General features: G+C 39.7%; 1 protein-coding gene across 1 annotated transcript in view; it reads left to right on the forward strand.

The window, feature by feature from the left end:
- CCDC57 (coiled-coil domain containing 57) overlaps positions 1–20,828 on the forward strand; it is a 62,741-nt gene that overhangs the window by 23,978 nt on the left and 17,935 nt on the right. The window contains exons 8-17 of the mRNA XM_063456195.1: positions 297–455; positions 2,666–2,828; positions 3,672–3,806; positions 6,163–6,364; positions 8,350–8,532; positions 8,879–8,979; positions 9,184–9,384; positions 13,119–13,175; positions 14,427–14,637; positions 15,089–15,210. Coding sequence (XP_063312265.1) covers positions 297–455; positions 2,666–2,828; positions 3,672–3,806; positions 6,163–6,364; positions 8,350–8,532; positions 8,879–8,979; positions 9,184–9,384; positions 13,119–13,175; positions 14,427–14,637; positions 15,089–15,210 — 1,534 coding nt within the window. The remainder of the gene's footprint in view (positions 1–296; positions 456–2,665; positions 2,829–3,671; positions 3,807–6,162; positions 6,365–8,349; positions 8,533–8,878; positions 8,980–9,183; positions 9,385–13,118; positions 13,176–14,426; positions 14,638–15,088; positions 15,211–20,828) is intronic.

The raw sequence follows: 20,828 nt of genomic DNA on the forward strand, positions 1-20,828 counted from the left end.
ATCAGAAAAGTTCAACTCTAATATTCCTTTCTAAAACGTCTGTCTCCCTGTAATCCCACAATTACTAGTTTATATGTTGTGGAGTAGCACGACAAACGGACTCCTGTATCTACGTTATGTTCATCTAAATGATTTTATTAAATTCCCTGCATTGCATACATGGCTTGTAAATGCACCTTTTTCAGAACCTTCTAATTATTTAAGGATAAAGTGGTTTTGGAATGTTTGCACCTGTGTCTTAGTGCGTCACTGCTATTTCTCATTTCTAAACATATTTACTTTATTACCTAATAAAGGTTAAAAGGAGACATTGAAACACTCAAGACTGGTTGGGATAAGTACATCTCTCAAACATCGAAAGAGTCCGTTAGCAAAGATCTCCATGTGCAGTCAATGCAAGAAGAGGAAGAAAAGCTAAAAGCACAGGTTGCCAAGTACCAGAAGGACATTGAGAGGTGAGCGTAAGCTTACTGTCTGTTAAATAAACACCGTGTTCTGTGATTACCAATTGAATTTGCTATTGATGCACTGTGCGTGATCCGTCTCCTGCGAAAGGTGACACAGATTCCGAGACTGAACTAGGGCATTCTGGGATTGTCCCAGAGGCATTGTGGGTTGTGTGCTAATCTATTTATTTTTAGTCAGTATAAAGACTGTAAATAATATATTATATTGTGTCTACAATAATACATATATTGTGTCTAGCTCACTGTATAGATGAAATTACAAAGCCCCAGGACTTTTCATATAATGTTTACTGGTCCCTATCGATGTTTTATGGGAAGTCTGAAAGATGAAATGTAAAAGCAGAAAGCCTTATCCTTACCACTGCAATTACCTCTGTCCTGTAACTGAGTGCCTCCATCTTGGCTCAATGTCTTTCTTAGAAGCTCTACCCCTTTTTTGATATTGAGCATTGTATTTGTAGTATGAGAAACAGAATAGTTTCTCCCTAAATTAGAGTCAGCGTACAACAAGAAGGGTTCACTGCCCCTAATCTTAAGGAAGGAGAAATTTATGGTAAGTAAAAATGTGGTCTTTCGGTTTCTCCTCTTCCATCGCAGTTTGTGCCATGACTGTGCCAGGACTGAACTGGATTATGATGTCATTTGTTAATGCTTTTATACAAATGTAAAAAAAATGGTGCATCACATATAGAATAGGTTAACACTAGGTATAAGTGATATTATTGTATTCAGTGGTGTAATATGCAGAGACATGGCTGTTTCCCTTAAGTGGAAACCTATACCAAAGTGCGTGTAGGATTATGCAAATCTTTTATACCATGCCTGTAAACTACCTGCAGCAAGAGGCTTAAAGCCGCACCTGTCATATCCTTTGTTTGGTAGTTTAGTACTAAGGCACTATTTATTTTTCTTTTTATTTCTCCTGTTAATTATTACTAAATCCAAGTGTGCAACCCTGTATTGTGCAGCATTCTTCTTCCTTTCATTGGAAAATGTTCTAAATCACTTTCATTATGGTTTAAAATTAAAAAGGTCCTGTATGCGCGTATTGTCCATTCTGCCAGTAATGTCAGGCCGTTTGTTCTTGCCTTATTTATTTTTTTGAACACTAATACATTTTTAGTTTTAAAATAAGTGAAAAGTCACGTTGCAGATATTGGTGCCTAAGCCAGGCTCACTAAAGGCAACGGTTTATGTTGGTTAAAACATGACATCTGCTCCAAATTCAATACCTGGTTCTCTGAGTAATTTGCCACAACCTGTATAAATACAACAGAGTGGACCAGGCCTCATACTAGAATGGCAGCTTGCTTGAGCAGGGCCCTCAACACCCTCTGTTCCTGTGCGTCCAACTTGTCTTGTTGCAAATACATGTCTGTCAGTCCTCCTATTGTACAACGCTGCGGAATTTGTTGGCGCTTTATAAATATGAATAATACCAGGCTACTGTATAGCTAGTGTTCTGTATGACCACTAGGTGTCAGTGTTGCCGTTTCCTTCCTATTTCTCATCGTAAAAGGCGTTTCAGTTCCCTAAATAATTTATTGTGACAGCTGATTCAGTTATTGAGCTGATTTGTATTCCGCATACGCAATATGCCCCTCACCCAACTCTTTATGCATGTATAAATAGAAGCAGCGTATCAATCAAAGGGAATATGGAACCTGTAGAAGAACCAGTCAGAATATAGCCGTCAATGTCAATGGGATGTATTGCAGGCCTTGCCAACAGCACTAGAAATATCATAAAAGGCCTATCTGAAACATACCATACATGTGGGGCATTCTGGAAGATAAAACATCAAATATTCTAATGACTCTGTACAATTTTAATGAACTTTTTTTTTTAATCTCCTCTGTTTTGTATTGTTCTCTTTGTATCTCACTACAATAACACGTGTCCCTGATGAACATTCTGTGCTTGTTATATTGTTATCGGTTTAAAACTAATTGGAAAGAATAGTTACATAAAAGAGTTAATTCACTAAGATGGAATTTGTAGAGAATGGTCTAGAATCCGTAATGCACACGGTCAGATCTGCAGATTAAGGCCTCCATGTATTAAACACTGTTAGTAAAACGAATAAATTATTTATATACAGTTATTCCCAGATACTTTAATAGTGTCTAAATCATTTGTAAGGTTTTTCCAACAGTATTGAATCTTTTGGAGTTAGATAATGGGTTTTATATCAATAGGTATCAGCAGCAGCTCGCCCTATCAGTTGAACGGGAACGGCTTTTGGAGCAGGCCAAGCTGCAGACTGAGCTGGATTGGCAGAAGCGCTGTGAGGGTGTGGAGAAAGCTCAGTATCAGAATTCAGAGAAGCTGATAGAAAGTCTCACTGAAGCCAAGCAACAGGTGAGTGAAGAAGGATTAGCTATACCAGCTGTGAGAGAGAGACTGTAAACTGGGAGTGAGTAATACTCATTGTTATTCATTCAACCTGTAACAGGCTATTGGGATACACCATGGCTTATCTGGGTCATTTCATAATAATATTGTATATCCTTCAGATATGGTAAAATGGAACATGCTATATTTAGTCTATAGAGGCCCGTAATCCCTATACCTGTACGTACATATTATTAATCCAGACCTGGAGGGCAGCTCTACTAACCAAGTTGCAGATCTGGGGATGCCTTCAGAGACTATGGGAGAATATACACTGCGCTACCTGACTGGCGAAATGTGCGTCGGGGTTTGACTCTTTTCTTGACCAGTCACAATAAGATTTGCCTATATTTTATTTGGCCAATCGTTTTAGGTTATTTTTGTATCATGATTTCTCTACCTTGAATTCTTGCTGGGCAAAGAAATAGAGCCTTATGATGTATATACCATAAATTTTACCGGCAGTTAGTCAGTCTTTAACCCGCAGCTTCGGTGCCCTCAAAGGCACAGCTTACATTGCATTATTTGTTGCCAATGAGACCAGGCCATTATTAAATTAAATCGTGGATGATGGACAACTGAAAAATATTTGCACATTTTAGGTCAAAGCTGTTTAGCTGAAAAATGTGTTCACTTTGAAAACTGTTCAATTCCCTTATTAACTCTCCCAAATGCCATGTTTACTGATTAAACCCATAATCCGCATTGTGTCATTGTAGATAAGAAAATTGCCTTCAATATATTTGTTTTATTTTACATTTTGTTCTTTTAAATGTGTGTCTTGTGTAATATGAACTCACATGTCCATAGGCGGAAGCGGAACTGAAGGAGAACGTGCGGCAGCTGAATGAGTTGAAACTTTTGGTATCTGCTCTAACGTTTGAGAGAGATAAAGCCATAGACATGCTCAAAAGGAACAGCGCAAAATGGGAGCGAGGAGAACAGGTTTGAGAATAAAAAAGAACAATTTTTAAAGTATATAGTTTTGTGTGGGATTTTTTGTATTAATTAACAACACAACTCATGCATACAGTGCTTGATAATGCATCATTATTCTGATCAAATGCTCAGTAATAATAACATATTGTCATTCTTGTAAATAGAATTCTTGATTAGTGCGTAACTATGTCTAGACCTACAATGTTTCATTATGTACAATCAGGAAAGCATGCATATCTATTGACAATAAGGTATCATCATGCTCATAAATGTTTGATAATAATGTCTTTAACATAACAATATTGGCATCTTGAGCTTCACATTTCAAGATTACTTCTGAATTAATGGCTAAGGCCCAGTTTCAAGACTATAACATTTTCTAACTTTGCTAGCATTACCAGGAGAAAAACAGTTTGTGAAATATGGATTGCGATTGCTTTGGTAACTGCCGAGTAGTACTGGCCCAAAGTCAACAGGCATCTTTTACCGATGCAAGGTTGTTATGTCATCCACAATTCCATAGTCAATAATCAAGCTGACATTCATTGATAATGGCCCCTCTTCAGCCTTACCACCAATGCTTGTGGCCTAAAATTAATGCAGCATCAGACATTCCTATAATAATTCATAATAAACACCAGTGTTCTGCACTTAAAGGGACACTATAGTCACCAAAACAACTTTTAGCTTAAAGGGACACTCCAGGCACACAGACCACTTCTGCCAACTCCCACTACCCTTAACCCTGCAAGTGTTATTATTGCAGTTTTCATAAACTGCAATATTTACCTTGCAGGGTTAACTCCTCTTCTAGTGGCTGTCTACTAGACAGCCACTAGAGGGCACTTCTGTGTTTATAGCACATGAAAAGTGTGCTATAACGTTGCTGGATGTCCTCACGCTATGTGGGGGGTGGGAGGGAGAGGGGACCCGCAGTGCCAGGAAAACGGTTTGTTTTCCTGGCACTGTAGAGTCCCTTTAATGAAGCTGTTTTGGTGTATAGATTATGCCCCTGAAGTCTCACTACTCAATTATCTGCCATTTAGGAGTTAAATCACTTTTGTTTCTGTTTATGCAGCCACCTGTGACTCGCACAGCCTTCATGAAAACAAAAATGGATTCATTTTTAATCAGATGTTAATTATTATTTTTTTTTTTTTTTATCTCCTGCTCTGTAAATTGAACTTTAATTACATATAGGAAGCTTCTGCAGGGTCTACCTAGCTATTAACAGAGCAGAAGATACAAAATTCTACATTAAACATAATTTGCAATAAAGGAAGTGTAAACATTAGATGACTCTTTACAAGAAGTGTTTAGGAAGGCTGTGCAAGTCACATGCAAGAAGGTGTGACTAAGGCTGAACAAACAAAGTGATTTAACTCCTAAATGACAGAGAATTTAGCAGTGCGACTGCAGGGGAATTATCTATATATCAAAACCGCTTCATTAAACTAAAGTTGTTTGGTGCCCATAGTGTCCCTTTAATGCTCAAGAACAATGACAGGGTTATTCACTGAAATGGGAATTCAAAATGATTTTCAAATTTCTGTTACTTTGGTCTAACATTTGAAATTCACTTTAGTAAATAAGTGGAATACAGTGGGAGAAATACAAACGTGGTATCAAAAGACACAAATATACAATAATTTGTGTACAAGAAATAAATAATCAAACTTAACTTAGTGACAGCTTCCCTTGGCAGCCTTCCCACTTGGGTGCCCGAACAAGACAAATGTATGCCAAAAAATATGGGAAACCGCTGTCATAACCTATAAAGAAATAAACAATACATAGTGTGAAACCATATAAAGCATATATGTAGACACGTTTTTGGAAGCACTCACAGTGTGAGTTACAGCGTTTTTTTGTACTGCTTATTTGATTCTGTAAATTGTATTTTAATTGTGAGGTCCCTGAGGAAGTTCTGTTTGACCAGAACGAAACGCGTAGGACCCCAGAGGCTTTTAAAAAATAAATAATCTTTTTCACCTTGATTCCTGCTTTCGTCTGTTTCCTGAACTAGGAAGGAGCTAAAGGTGGATTGGGATACTAACCCCCCTTTGTAGGGGTGGCACCATCAAAGTGCTTTGATTTACTTCACACTGTGAGTGCTTCCAAAAACGTGTCTACATATATGCTTTATATGGTTTCACACTATGTATTGTTTATTTCTTTATAGGTTATGACAGCGGTTTCCCATATTTTTTTGTATATTTTAGTAAATAAACCTGTGAATAAACTGTTTTTTATAGGTTTCGCTAGCCCTTTGATAAGCGTATACTGTTCTCTTGTTCTTTGTACATTTACATTCTGCTGTTCTGGATCACTTTCAATATATCTTACGATATTATATCCACAGACATTTGCAGCTGTTTCCATGCTGGAGCTGCATGCTAATTTTGCATCTAGTGAAATCCAAAAACTACAGGAACAAAATTCTGAGTTGCGCCATGTAATCGGGCAGATGAGGAAGGAGATGGAGTCCCTCTGTGAACAGATTCCAAATTCTGAACAGACAGGCGGAGTGAATGTGCAACCTCAGGGGAATGTGCAGTCTCCGGGTACATTTTTTTCCTATTTATTATAGCTTGACTATACATTTGCTCAAGTCTCATCTTAAACTGAAGGTTTTTTTGTTGTTTAACTCCCTCTAGTATTATTGGTTAAGTGCAGAGTCTGGAATACCTGTGATGCCCACATTTGATGCGGTTCATTTTTACACTGTTTAGAAGCATGCCTGCATGGCTTTGCGGACCCTTCCAGCCTTCCACTATTAATTCTTGAACAAAGAACTAACTAACACTACATAATGAAACCTTCAAGGATTGCTTTTTTTTGGGTTGTTTGTTACAATTCTTACTCCTGGTTACGTTTTACACTGGCTACTGCTGAATTTAGCCCACATATTTTATCATGTATTTTTTAAACCACGTGTGTGTTGGATTAAAAAAAGGACAAGATAGAAGACCCCCCACTAGCAAAGCCAGTACTGCCTGAGAATTCTATCCTGTGAATTCTTTTTTTAATGGTTGAACACAAGCGTTGGCAATCACTCGGTCATCTCCCCTAATATTATACTATGATTTATTCTCTCTCTCTGTTACGGCTAACTTAACAGAAATATCGAATTTTAGGTGAAAATAAAAAAGTATCTTTCAGAGGTGTGGAATTTTACACAAAAATCTACTTGTCCAAGGGACACAAATAGTAGCCCACTCTACTTGTCTATCAGGACAATCTACTTGTCCTAATACAAAATAATATCAAAGATTAGCGGCCCTTGCCTAGGGCTATGAACATTGACAGGGCTATTTGATAAACTCTAAACTTGTTCCCTTTACTTTTCTTTCCTCCATGCACAGTGTTGGCCGCCGGGATATGACGACATGCTGTATCCCTGGCGGCCATTAGCTCTGTACATCGTGAGGAGCGGTTGACAGTCTGACAATGTACTGCAGCCGCAGCCAGCGGAGATGGACAGTCATTCCACCTCACCAATACTTTCTACTTTGCAGAATAGAAAAACTGCATGCCAGGTGCCCGTAAAAGGGTCAGGTGATATAAATGACTCATTCACGATCTTTATGAATTATACTAAACTAGCTAAAAGATTATTACTACTGACTGTATTTTTTATAATATTTTTATGTAGACATCTACCTCTTTGCTTAAAAACCTGATTGCTCTTAAATTTGCTTTTTCCAATTTTTATTAGTTTTCCAAACAACAAAGCTAAACAACATTATTGAAAAGTACGCAATGGTAATGTGATTTGTATAGCTAGATAAATCAAATCCACCCTGCCTGCAAGTTATTTGAGCAGTATCTGATTAACACTTCTCCTTTTTAAGTGTTCCTGCACATCTACACAGAGGAGCTTAAAGGGATACTATAGGCACCAAAACAACTTTAGCTTAATGAAGCAGTTTTGGTGTATAGATCTCACTGCTCAATTCATTTAGGAGTTAAATTACTTTGATTAAGCAGTCTTAGTCACACCTCACAACATGTGATTTACACAGCCTTCCTAAACACTTCCTGAATAGAGTGATCCGATGTTTAAACTTTCTTCATTGCATGGTCTGTTTAATCTAGAATTTCCTTGCAAGAGTCTCCTGTGTGTGATTTAAGTTCAATTTACAGAGCAGAAGATTAAAAAAAAACTTCTAAAGCAAGTTAACATATGATTGAAAATGAACGTCTTTGTCATGCAGGTTGAGTGAGTCACAGCCGTGGGAGGTGTGAATAGGGCTGCATAAACAGAAACAAAAGTGATTTAACTTCTAAATGGCAGAAAATTGAGCAGTGAGACTGCAGGGGCATAGTCTATACACCAAAACCATTTACTATTACATTATATACTGATCTAACTCCTGCTGTACACCTTGCTGATCATATTTCACATTACGCTGGAGAGGGAATTTGGGTGTTGGGTATTATTTATTGCTTTTAGAAATGAAAAACTTTTTCTTGTGATTAGTCATTTTTGCTGACTACATTCATTTATTTTTGTTTTGTTTTTTGTTATTTTGTTGTTGTGGTTTAGATTATGTTAAATCTCTTGAAGATGAAATCCAAACCTTGAAACAAAATAACAGAGGCATGGAAGAACAGCTTCAAGCAGCGATGGACAAAAAGGACAAGATAGAAGACTCCCCACTAGCAAAGCCAGTACTGCCTGAGAATGCCTACATCCAAAACTATATCAGAGGCTTGAATGAAACAATTAGTAAGTAGACAGATATGTCACATGGCAATATGTAAACAAAGGGTTCAAAGTATAGTGATAGTGGATTTTGCCTCGATAAACAGCTGGTATTGTTTGGCGTTTTTTGTATTTGATATAGAACGTGTGTTGATCTGGATTGGATTAATACGTAACTACAACCACCTTCCACTATAAATCGTGAAGTTATTTTTTCTTTAAATGTTTCTCTAGGCATCCACTTACCCTGCCTTATCCATGACTATTCCGCATGAGATCAGACAGCAATGATAAAGGGATTGTAGCTGATGATTTTTGTGCCGATGGTGGTATGAGGATGTTCCTTATATCCGTATTATCTCTGTTTCAGGTGCTCTAAGAGCTGATAAAGTCACTTCTGCTGCAAATGTCAGGAGACTGGAAGGAAGAGCAGCTCATCTCGACTCTATGGTTACAGAGCTGACGCTGAAGGTATCTCCTTTAATGCCTGTCCATAAAAAGAGGCACAGGGAATTATTTTAATTAATGGCGGAATCCAAATTCTGGCTGGATAGTTAATACATTGTTGGAAATCCTCTTATCTCTGATTGTCTGACAAATGTACTTTTACATGACACAGTTATAATAGTGCTTGCTGCTCTCAGTGTATTATTGTTTTTTTTTCTCATTTATTAGGGCCAGCAGAAGCAAGCAGAAGTTGACCATCTCCAGTTTCAACTGAATAAGGAGACTCGTCACAGCCAAGAGGCCATCTCCAGCCTGCAGCAGAGACAAGCTGCGTTGGAGATGCAGCTGACGGAGGCAAGGAAAGAGGCTGAAGAATATTTCAAAGGAAATCTCCAGCAAAGCGTAGCAGCGGTCGGTCTGGGAAATGAGGTTAGTGTCTGACATTTTGAGGCAGTTACTTAAAGGGTTGCTCCAAATAAAGCTTTTCATAAAACATTGGTTTTGGGTAGAGTAACCATTCCTGACCTAGTCCACCTCCCTGCAAACTTTAGAAAAATGAAAAGAAAAAAAAATGGTAAATATTAACCCTGTTCCATCGCCGAGTTCATGTTATCCTCTCAGCCTAATACTGTGGGGTCAGAGACGACTGACAGCAGTGGGAGGAGGGAGCATTTTTCTGTTGGCTTTCTGGCACCGCATGCTGTGTGTGCTGGTATCAGATGTTAATTTTGCACAGATGCAGGGCTGACTAATGGCGCTGTTGGAAGTGGCAGCTAAGGTTTTAATTTCTGAATGTGCAGCGTCTCAAAGCAAAATGCTGGACATATAGACTTCAGGCACCATGACCACTTTAAATCAATGAAGTGGTTGTGATGCTTGGAGTAACTCTTTAAGTGTGAATGGCAAAATCTCCTTCAGGCAAGCGATGACATTTGGGGGTTCATTCACTAATCACCAAATTGTAATGAAATAAAAACAGATTTGTAATTTCAAAAGGTGCTCAGTTGCATAATTTTACATGTGTAATGAGATTATTTCTTAAAGGTGTGATCCTGTTCCTCTTGCTAATTAATGAGTGCAGATGATTATCATGGGATGCTGATGTTTGTTTAATCAATGTAAAAAAATATATATCTTGGGATTACCACGCAAAAACATATAAATGTGTATTGATCAATGCGTCTTCAACACTGGAGTGGTCTTTGCACCAGAAATCATCTGGTTATATCGAGTTTGCCACTTCCACTAGCGTTTCCTGTCCATAATATCACTTCCTCCTGCTGTCCATTAAAATGGGAACCCTGCAGCATGGGTAATTTTAATTTGCTACTGGAGAGAGTTGATTGATTAATCAATATAGGATAGCAGGGATATATGCTATAAATAAATATATTTCCTTTCTGCAGCTGTAGAAGTGATGTGGACATCACTGTGGATTTGACAACCCTAGTTCACATTCATTGAAGCTTTATTGATATACTAGTTATACAAAACACAGACAGCGAGCCTATAATGAAATGTTTTTGTTGTGTTTTTTTTTTCTTAATACTAGATAATTTATAATATTACAACACAAATTGCGGTGGAGCTACAGTTCTAACAAGTATATAGCATACATACATAACATATGTGTGAAATTCACTGAAACGTTGTTATATATTGAAATAAGTGTTATACACTATGATTGATGTCTGCCTGAAAAATAAAACAGAGGGAAAGCCAACAGTAAAGATAAATAGCGGCAATGTAAATAAAACGGTGATAATACAAAGCAATCACAAAGGTGGATCCAAAAGGATCCACTTGGCTCTGGTGTTTAGCACTTGTGGATCATTCAGGGAGATCCAGCACCCTCTTCTTGTAGATGGATATCAAGAACTCCATCTATGGTCAATTATAATAGTAAAAACTGGAAATAAAACGAAAAAAGCATCATACACATCACCAACTGAAGAAGCCAGGATTGGTGAAACGCGTCTTGGGTCGCAAGTCTCTGTTTCCAATTGGGTTTCTGCTCTTTTTTGTTTTATTTCCAGTTTTAATATTTGACCAAATAAATAATTTATACTTTCCATGTGGAGTTTTTGATATCCACCTACAAGAAGAGGGCGCTGTTGGCTTTCCCTCTATTTAATTTTTTCTGGCAGACATCAGTCATAGTGTATAACACTTGTTTCAATATATAACAACGTTTCAGTGAATTTCACACATACCTATGTATGTTATATACTTGTTAGAATTGTAGCTCCACCCCAATTTGTGTTGTTTGTGTTGCTTTGAAGGTGTGGGTTAAGGGGATCCCCCACGGTAGTGTTAGAGCACATACTACCATTACCACTGTGGACCTTCTGAATTTTCAATTTCTAACACTTATTTTGCTAGCAAACGTGTACATTTTTATATATTAAATGTTAATGACAGAGATTACTAAAACCATTTTCAATGAAAAACAAATTACCGCCATCAGTCTTGTATATTATAATATTGGTAAGTCAGCTATAAAAGAGGGCCTAGCAGATGAATGTATGAATAATGAGCCAGTCAAACAATCTTCGGGTCAGGTTAACTTATTTCTTTAGGAGATAACAAAAATCCATAGACTTTTGGACCCTGAACATTTCGGTGATAACAGAACTGGTAGAATTTGTCCAGTCATGCGTGTTAAAGAAAATGTTGTACATGTTAAATCATGTTGTGGCTTAGTGCCATCTGCAGGGTTGGCAGATCCAGCCTATTTGCCTGGGCACACAGCATTTCTTCATGAAAAGTGCTGCCCTGCAGTATGCAGAATCTAAATGCCGCAGGATTCCTCAATGATTAATGACTTGATGCCCTACTTGCAGCATTTGAATTCTATATACCTCACACAACATGCAACCTCCTCCAGCTTCTGATGGCACCTTAAAAATAACTTTTACTTCTATCGGAGGAGTTTAAGCAGTTGTTAAAAATGTGTGGCTCTTTAATAGAAAAACTGTCCTTCATTTTATTATTGAAAATAAGAGTACATTTAATAAAGCCTAATGGGCATTATTTTTTTGTAATGCATTTATGAAATATCACTTTTGAGTGCCTTTCCTGGTTTACCGTTGCTGCGTGGAGGCAGACATTTTTAAGTCTTCTTTACTCAGAGACTATAATACTTAGAATCTATTATTTGAATTAATTATAAACAACAGTAACAGTTTTCCTTTAGACATCAATATTCTAGTTGAAGCAGTTGTGAACGTTTTGCTTAATCTTGTATAATTGTTGACATGGTTTTGCGTCAGGAAGATTTCAATAACTGAAGAAAAATGAGAGTCTCAATAACAAGAGAGAGATTCTAAGCTGGTTTTAAATACAATTAATAGAACAATAATATATGTAATGACTACACCAAAAAGCACTGAACCATTTAGGACCATACAATAAGTCCACTGATATATAGCATGATATAGGGTATGAATTCAAAATCCACAAAGTGTCTCAATACAAATGAAAGTAACTTTATTAGTAAATTGAAAAAGAGAGAGAACACTTTAAATGGAATATAATTAATAGGACTCAATACAATATATCAATATTCTATAGATACTATATACCACTAGGCAATGAAGGGGTAAACTGCAGCCTTGGAGAGAACCGTAGTGGGTAAATCCCCAGAGATACAAACAGCTCCACTTGCTTACTCCTAAATGGAGAGCCTAAGAAAATAACTCTATGACTCCTATATTGAACACCTTCAAGGGTGTACTAAGCTGTCCTAAATGCTGTATAGTAAGAGAGAGAATCCCCCAATAAAGCAAGACAGCCTGTAGAAAAGGAGAATAAATAAAGAGAGCTTATATCCCTGTAACTCCTAAGAGAAACACCTTCGAGGGTGTTCTATGTAACCTATACCTATGTACCTATATTATTGTTCTATTAATTGTATTTAAAACCAGCTTAGAATCTCTCTCTTGTTATTGAGACTCTCATTTTTCTTCAATACTTCAAACCGGGTACAAGCCCTTAACTGGTGGATCTGGAACCACCACCCTGACCTCTGTGTGTTTCAAATTTCTCACATTAGTGTGAGCAGTTGACACACTTCTATTGTTTCTCTTTAGATTTCAATAACTACCTGAAATGACTCTTTATTTTAATAAATGTAATAATTTAATAATTTATTGTAATTCCAGGTGTCTGCCCTTAAGTTGGAACTTGCCAGTCAAAGGATTCCTGTAGTGTTGAGCGAGGTATGGATCGAGAACATGACTTTATCTTGTATCTATTGTGTTTAACCAACTATCAAGTGAGAAGTGACCAATAGACGAAAAAGGAGGAGAATATAAAAACGTCCATGTTTAATATATTTAATAAATGTATGATATATTAATATAGATTTCTTTTTTCTCAATTTGCCTCCTTTTTTCCTCTCTATTGGTCACGTCTTTTCACTTGATTTGCGAACCATTCCAAAACGCGGAAAAACACTGCGCCTGTTAGTGTAGTGTAAAATAGTGTATCCAGAGACGACATGGGCGAAATTTGGACCATACGAACTAAAACCATTTAAAAAAAAAAATAATAATTGTTTTTTGCATAAATAAATCCAGCCATGGACAAGGCTAATTTTTATGATATCCAGTTCCAGGAGTCACAGAGCTTGTTCTCCCCTCTAGGTGGCAGACTTTTATCACAGGTCTTGAGATGTTCCTTTTTTTTTGCCAGAGCGGCAAGCATTGCAAATCCAGGGACTAACTCTTTAATACAGTGACACAAGTTTTAGAATCCAATAAAAAGTGAATTTAGTTAAATTGAAAACAGAATTGCAAAATGTAGTCCAAAAGAATATCATTGGAAAAATAAATTTCATTTGTTTTTCTAATGACCGTTCTTTGTACATTTTGCAATTGTGTTTTCAGTTTGGCACAATCCACCGTTTAGTGAATAAACCCTTAAGGCTTACATCCTGGAAACCAACTCCCTGAGCTATGTTGTGGAACACAATCAGATGATTCATTTATATGTTCAATTAGAGCTTAAATAACTGCAGGCCTGGGACTTGTACCATTAACATGTGTTTAATCACAATGTGTATTTTGAATTATGCATTTTATAGTTTCATGTTTGGCATCACATTGAGCGATGTATTTGAAGACAGAATCTGGCTAGCTTACAGGTTTTTAGCTGATCACTAACATACTTGGAAATATCTTTTATATACGAAGAACTAATGAAACCTGAAATATTAACCCTTTAACAGCCTGGGATGGAATTTCTTTGTAGTGACTCAATAGTTTAGAACGAGGACATGGTTTATATGTTGACTCTTAAAGGAAATTTGTCAGGAATTGTACATTAAGGGACTTAATCTTTAACTGCCTCATTTGTACTCTTGCATTTCAGATTCCACTTGCTTATTGGTTTCCATGTTTGGCTTCTGTTTCCCATTTAAACTGCTTAATCGTTATCAGTCCTTTAATTAAGAAATTTCTCTTCTTTAGAATGAGACGGTGAGCCAGCTCCGAGAAGAGATCCTGGCACTCCGGCAGCAGTTAGATTGGGGTAAAACTGCAGGTGGCGGTTCTTCTGACTTGCTACGCAGCAAACTGAAAGAAGCCGCAAAAAAGATTTCCCAACTCAGCCTAGAAAAACAGCAACTGATTGATATGGGGAACCGGCTGCGGGCTGAACGAGCGCTGGCAGAACGACCAGGTCAGTCACTGAGTTCACACAGGAAGCATCAAAAGGTACATTTACAGTGAGCTGACTCTTCAGCATATTATGTGTAATATCTCATTACAAACGTTCTGTGAAGTGACTGGCTAATCCAGGTAACCAGTGGTTCTAATACTGGATCCCACAAAAGCCACATCATGTCAAAACATTGTCCAGGCATTAAGCAGGGTTTCCAAATTGTCACGTCCTATTAACAATGAATGGTCGGGTTCTATGATCACTCAATCTGGATAGATTATATGGTGAGTGTGGCCCTGAAGCTCAAATTACAGTACCATGAACACTAGTACGTGAACTACATACGTCCAAGCGCCACATGAGACCTAATGCCTTAGACATAGGGCCACCGAAGATTAATATCTTAGAAATTGGACCGCCTGGATAATAAAATATTTGACAAACTGATTTCTTTTATTCCCGTTTGTAGCCCAGGACCCTCGGACTCCAGTTCAATCATGCTTTTCAACACCTCCATCCAAGCTACCAACACAGGACCCATCAAACCGCCTTTCTGCTTTAGAGAATCTGCAATACCAACTGACATGTCAGGTATCTGAGGATATATTCCAGTTAACCCTTTAACTGCAAGTGCTCTCTGGTACATTTTACCCTTTCCTTTCATTTCAACCATTGGAAGCATATCTATGGCAAAACTGTAGGGATAATGCCAGTTTCTAGATAGATTGCCTTCCAGCGGTAGCTGTAAATTTTAGCACAATGCAGATAAAGGCAGGGTTATTCCTGCAACAACAAACTGTGCGAAGTAAAATCAAAGTTGCAAAATGGACGCTAGATAGCTCACCTTTGACTATAACAAATTGGAGACTTTTTCCAAATCAGTTATTTTGGCCTTGATTTTTCTACTTAGGTTACAGCTCACTTCAATTTGGAATTTAGTGATAAGCCTGTCAAACTGTATGCAGGCATGACACCCCTGTACAACACATACAGGTAACTAGCTAAAACCAGACATCTGTATCTTCTAGACCCAGGGGAAGGCAACCTATGGCACATGTGCCATGTCTGGCACTCTAGGTGTCTTTGCACGGCACCCAAGGCTGCTAGAGCCAAACAGGCTCTAGCCTATCAGGAGTCCTAGTGAAACTTCAGATATCTGCTAATACGAAGAGGTGGTGAAGGACAATCCTCAATTTATGCATTGCAGCACGTAGAGGAACATCTCAGATCACTTCCTCCCAGCACTTGTAAATGGGAATCCACACTGTAGTAGAGCAGCCTGCAGCTGCTGTTGCATCTCCTGTCCTTGGCCTGTACCTGGCCAGCCTGGTACCCAGGGGAGCCACCCACACTGCTAGATATGCACAGAAATTCAGAATAACCCTCCCATCATACAAATAATACAAACAGCCCACACACAAACATACACACAATACCCACAAACGCAACACCACTAACAATCCACATACATGCACACAACACCACATGCATCCTCTAACATGCAATAACCAAACACACAATGTGACATATCCATTCACACACAATTCCACAAGCAGCCCCCATACACAGCCCAGATTCATATGTATCATACACGATACCATAAACTACTAATGAACATATACAATATAATAGCTCATATACGCACAAATACAACGATACAAAGCAATTACAGTAAAAATAACACAAGCAGAATACGGCAGCATACACACCTCAATTTAAAAAAAATAGGATCGGACATCACAATCCTATATCGGCACAGTACTGCTAAAAGGTTGCCTACCTGACTCTAGAAGATTTTACAAATGAAGCAACTTACAAATGTTTACAGTTTACAGAAGCAACTTTCAAATGGCTAGTAGGAAGTAAAAAACTGTAGGACACTATTTTTAACCCCGTCTAACGGAAAGAGAGAGGATTATACTCTAGAATCTAGGATATAATTCTCTCTCTTTCCGTTAGACGGGGTTAAAAATAGTGTCCTACAGTTTTTTACTTCCTACTAGCCATTTGTAAGTTGCTTCTGGGACAAACACAGGTCTTTGCCCTACATAACATTTCTTCCACGCCGTGACTCAATCCTTTCTATGCAATTCCTTTTGGTGAATGCCAGGTTGGGTTGGACTGGCTGGAGTACATTGAGCTTTATAGCCTAGCCTGTCTGAGACAAACATTCTTTTATGCTATACTGAATTACTGAAAATGTGTGCCTGGATTGCAAGATGCCAGCCAGGTCTTAATGCCAACACTAATCCTTTTTTCATAGAAATTCTTTGTCTTGTATCCCCCTAGCCCGCTAACACCAGACTCAGTAAAATGCCTGCGGAAATCATGGTTTAGTTTACAATGCCTTCAGTATAATGGATAAACGAAACCCGCTAGTGAGCTTTATTCAGGAGACCTGCTAAATAAAACGTTTACTTTCATTTGTTTTCCTTTACACTCAAAATATAAGAAACTGTAAATTGCATGAAATTCTCTGTATAACTTCACATTACACAGCTTTTTTTTTTTTAATTCTTTATTTTTGCACACGATAGGCAGAGCAAGAGCAATACAACTGTGAGGCTTGCGCAGAAGCCAAAATTCAAAAGAACAATCTCGTAAACACAATATTTGACATCAGCCCATATGACAAGCCTCTTTACAAATTCTGTACCACTTGCCTCCCATCGAGGATTTTGTGTTTTACAATCAGGCTATGCATCCTAAAAAGGAGCCCCAACTCTATCCATGTCAGATTTTACTTTAGGCTCCCTCAATTCTCCGTCAGTATGATCATGCCTGAGTGAGGAAAAAAAACAAAAAAACTGAGACATTTAAAATAGAAAAAGGTAAAGAAGAACAATACCCTTGGAAACCAAGGGTTTAGCAACAAGGTGTGAAATGTGAGGAAGCAAGATAGGAAAAGTAGAGGAAAGATTAAGAGAGGAGGAAGGAAAAAAGAAAAAGAAGATGTAAGTAGAGAGGGTAGGAAGGAGGTGTGAGGGGGGCGAACGAGGCTAACGGAGTCCACACCGACACTGGACCTCGCAGTGCCAGTTCCCAACCTATACCATATACCCATCCCATCAGTCACTACTGGAGCCCATTACGCATGGTTCCCAAATCCTCTGGAAAGTTACGGTTGTTCCTCTTAATCTTGTGGTCAGGTCGTCCATGATTCTGCCTTCCCTTATCCTAGAAATCACCCCCCCGGAACTCTGGGCCTCCAGGTGAGAGCCACGCTGTTGCTACCGCTCTGCGTGCGCTTAAAGTTATCGCCCGTACCAGTTTCTGCTCTCTTCTCGTCCATCCCTCAATAGATCTGTTTAACAGGTAGATCCATGGGTCTAAAACTAGGGATTTGCCAAACGTCTGTCTCAAGAGGTCTTCAACGGATTTCCAAAATCCGTGGCTTTTCGGGCATTCCCACCACATATGGAGATGCGTGCCTCGTAATCCGCAGCCCCTCCAGCAATCGTCCGTATCTATCTTGCGCATTTTGTGCAAAGTTACCGGAGTAGTATACCACCTGAGCATGGTTTTCCATGCCTGCTCCTGTTGCGTGACGCATATGGAAAGCGCTCTTGGTTGCTTCCCAAATCTCCTGTCACTCAATTCCTTCCAGTTCCTCCCCCAGGTCTGATTCCCATCTATCAGTGTACTTCAATCTACCCCATTCCTTAGTTTCAGTGCTGAGATGGGCATATAGAAGCGTAATCATTCCTTTGGGGGCAGAACCCTCCCTACATAATCTCTCATAGAAAGTAAACTGTCCCTGGGCTGCTTTAATACAGGGTCTTCTAGCGAAGTCCCTTATCTGGACATATCTGAAAAAATCTGCAGGAGTCAAGTGATTATTTTGTTGGGAGATCTTCAAATGGTATGATTTCCCCGTTTCTATACAGTTGGTAAATACGTTGCAACCCAGTCTGTTCTATGTTTCGGAAGTTCCTAGTGGCCATACCAGGTGGGAACTCTCTGTTTCTAAGTATCGGAGCAATTTGACGCAGTTCGCATCCCATAATCGAAGAGAGTTGAGGATGGCCGGGCATGTCGCCCTTATCATGGGCCTATGTTCTTTTGGTACCCATAACGTGAATTGAGGGACGTCGAGACCCACCATCAAGGATTCAATTTCCACCCACCTCCGTTCCCCAACAGGGGAATGCCACATGGCCACCTGAGACAGTTGGGCCGCTAAGTAGTAATAATACAGGTTTGAAATAATAGAAATAATATGCGCGGGAGGATATTCATTTTCACAGAGTGAATACGTCCTAGCCAAGAGATAGGTTTGTCCGACCATTTTTCCAAGTCACCTATCAGGGTCCGTAGCATGGGGTCGTAGTTGCTAGAGTATAATCGACCTGGATCTGCCGTCAGGTGGACGCCTAAGTATTTTAAGGAGTTCGGTTCCATCCGTATTTGGTACGTTTCCTTTATCAGAGCTTCATCGGCCGCCGTTAAGCCTATAGGCATCGCGCTGGATTTCTGGATATTTGCCTTGTATCCGGACAGACCCCCGTATTCTTGTATGACTCCCTGCAATGCCGATATCGACTCAATCGGGTTCGTTATGGTAAGGAGGACATCGTCCGCATAGGCAGAGACAGTGAATTCTTCCACCCCAACCCTAACCCCACTAATGTTTGGATGCCTGCGTATCGCCTGTAGTAAGGGTTCCATAGCCATTACGAAAAGGAAGGGGGAGAGAGGGCACCCCTATCTGATTCCGTTGTGCAGTCTGAAAGGATTCAGTGGGGCCCCTGTTATCTGTATCTGTGCCCTCACATCGTGAGACATTGCTCTCGTGACTTGCATGAAGTCTTCCGGAAATCCGAGGTGTTTCAATACCGAGAACAAGAATTGCCACCTAACCCTATCGAAGGCCTTCTCCGCGTCGATGGATATCACTAAAGAAGGTGTTCCGGTTGCCACTTGTTTCCAGATGAGGTCGACATTCCGTCTGGTGTTTTCGAATAATTGCCGTCCTTGTATGAACCCGACTTGATCAGCGTGGATAAGTGAAGGCAGAAGCGGGTTCAGTCTAAACGCCTGTATCTTAGCCAAGATCTTTAAGTCATGATTAATCAACTATATGGGCCTGTAGTTTTCAGGGTGGAGCAGGTCCTTCTCTGGTTTGGACAACAGTACGATCGTGGCCAATGCCATCTCTGGGCCCCCCTTGCCTAGGCGTCCCCCTTGCCTTAAGTAGATGAAGAGTGCCACCAGTTGGGGCGTGAGCTCATCTCTAAAGGTCTTGTAGTACGTCCCATCGAATCCGTCCGGGCCCGGTGTTTTGTTACCCTTCAGATTCGATATTGCTCTGTCGACCTCTTCCTCACTGATTTCCGCGGCTAGGCTTTCCGCTGCCTCCCCTGTTAGTTTGTTCATACCCAAACCGTCAAGGTACTTCAAGATGTCGTCTTCCCCTTGCCCCTCCCGGGCTTGCCCGTCCGGTGTGTGATTGTACAGTTGTTTGTAGAAATCCTCAAAGATCTTTGCGATATCTGTCGGCTTCGTTTTCGTTGTGCCATCAGGGTGTCTGATGGCCGTGATGTGGGGCCTGTTTTGCATCGGCCGCAACGTCCTGGCCAGGAGCGTATCCATTTTGTTGGCCTTATCGAAATACGTACGTTTGGACCACGTCATGGCCCGAGCTGTGTCATCCAACAGAAGGGTACGGATGTCCCGTCTAACTGCCTCCAGGCGACCGAGTAGCTCATCGTCCGCGGCAGATTGGTGTTTCTGCTCAAGGTTCCGTAGTTGTTTCAGTAAGGTTTCCAGCTGGTGGTGCTTCAGTTTCTTCTTCCTCGTGGCCAATTTGATCAGGTTCCCCCTTATCACTGCCTTATGCGCAGCCCATACTGTGCTAATGCTCACGTCCGGGGTGATGTTTTCGACAAAGTAATCTGTTATAGCCGTTCGCATGTTTTCCATTAGCTTCGTATCCATTAACAATGACGTATTTAGTCTCCAGGACCAAGGACTCGCCACACATAAGTTACCCAGAACGATAGAGACATCCGCATGGTCAGACCAGGAGATATTTCCAACCTCCGATCCCACAATCCTGGACAAGCCCGTTGCGTTAACTAGGAAGAAGTCTATCCTGGAGTAGGTTCCATGAGGGGCCGAGTAAAACGTATAATCTCGGTCTACCGGATGTTGTGCCCTCCAAACCTCAACCAATCCCGTACCTGCCATAAAGACCATAAGCAGACGGT

Source organism: Pelobates fuscus, chromosome 5, assembly GCF_036172605.1.
Source record: "Pelobates fuscus isolate aPelFus1 chromosome 5, aPelFus1.pri, whole genome shotgun sequence".
Taxonomy (NCBI): Eukaryota; Metazoa; Chordata; class Amphibia; order Anura; family Pelobatidae; genus Pelobates; species Pelobates fuscus.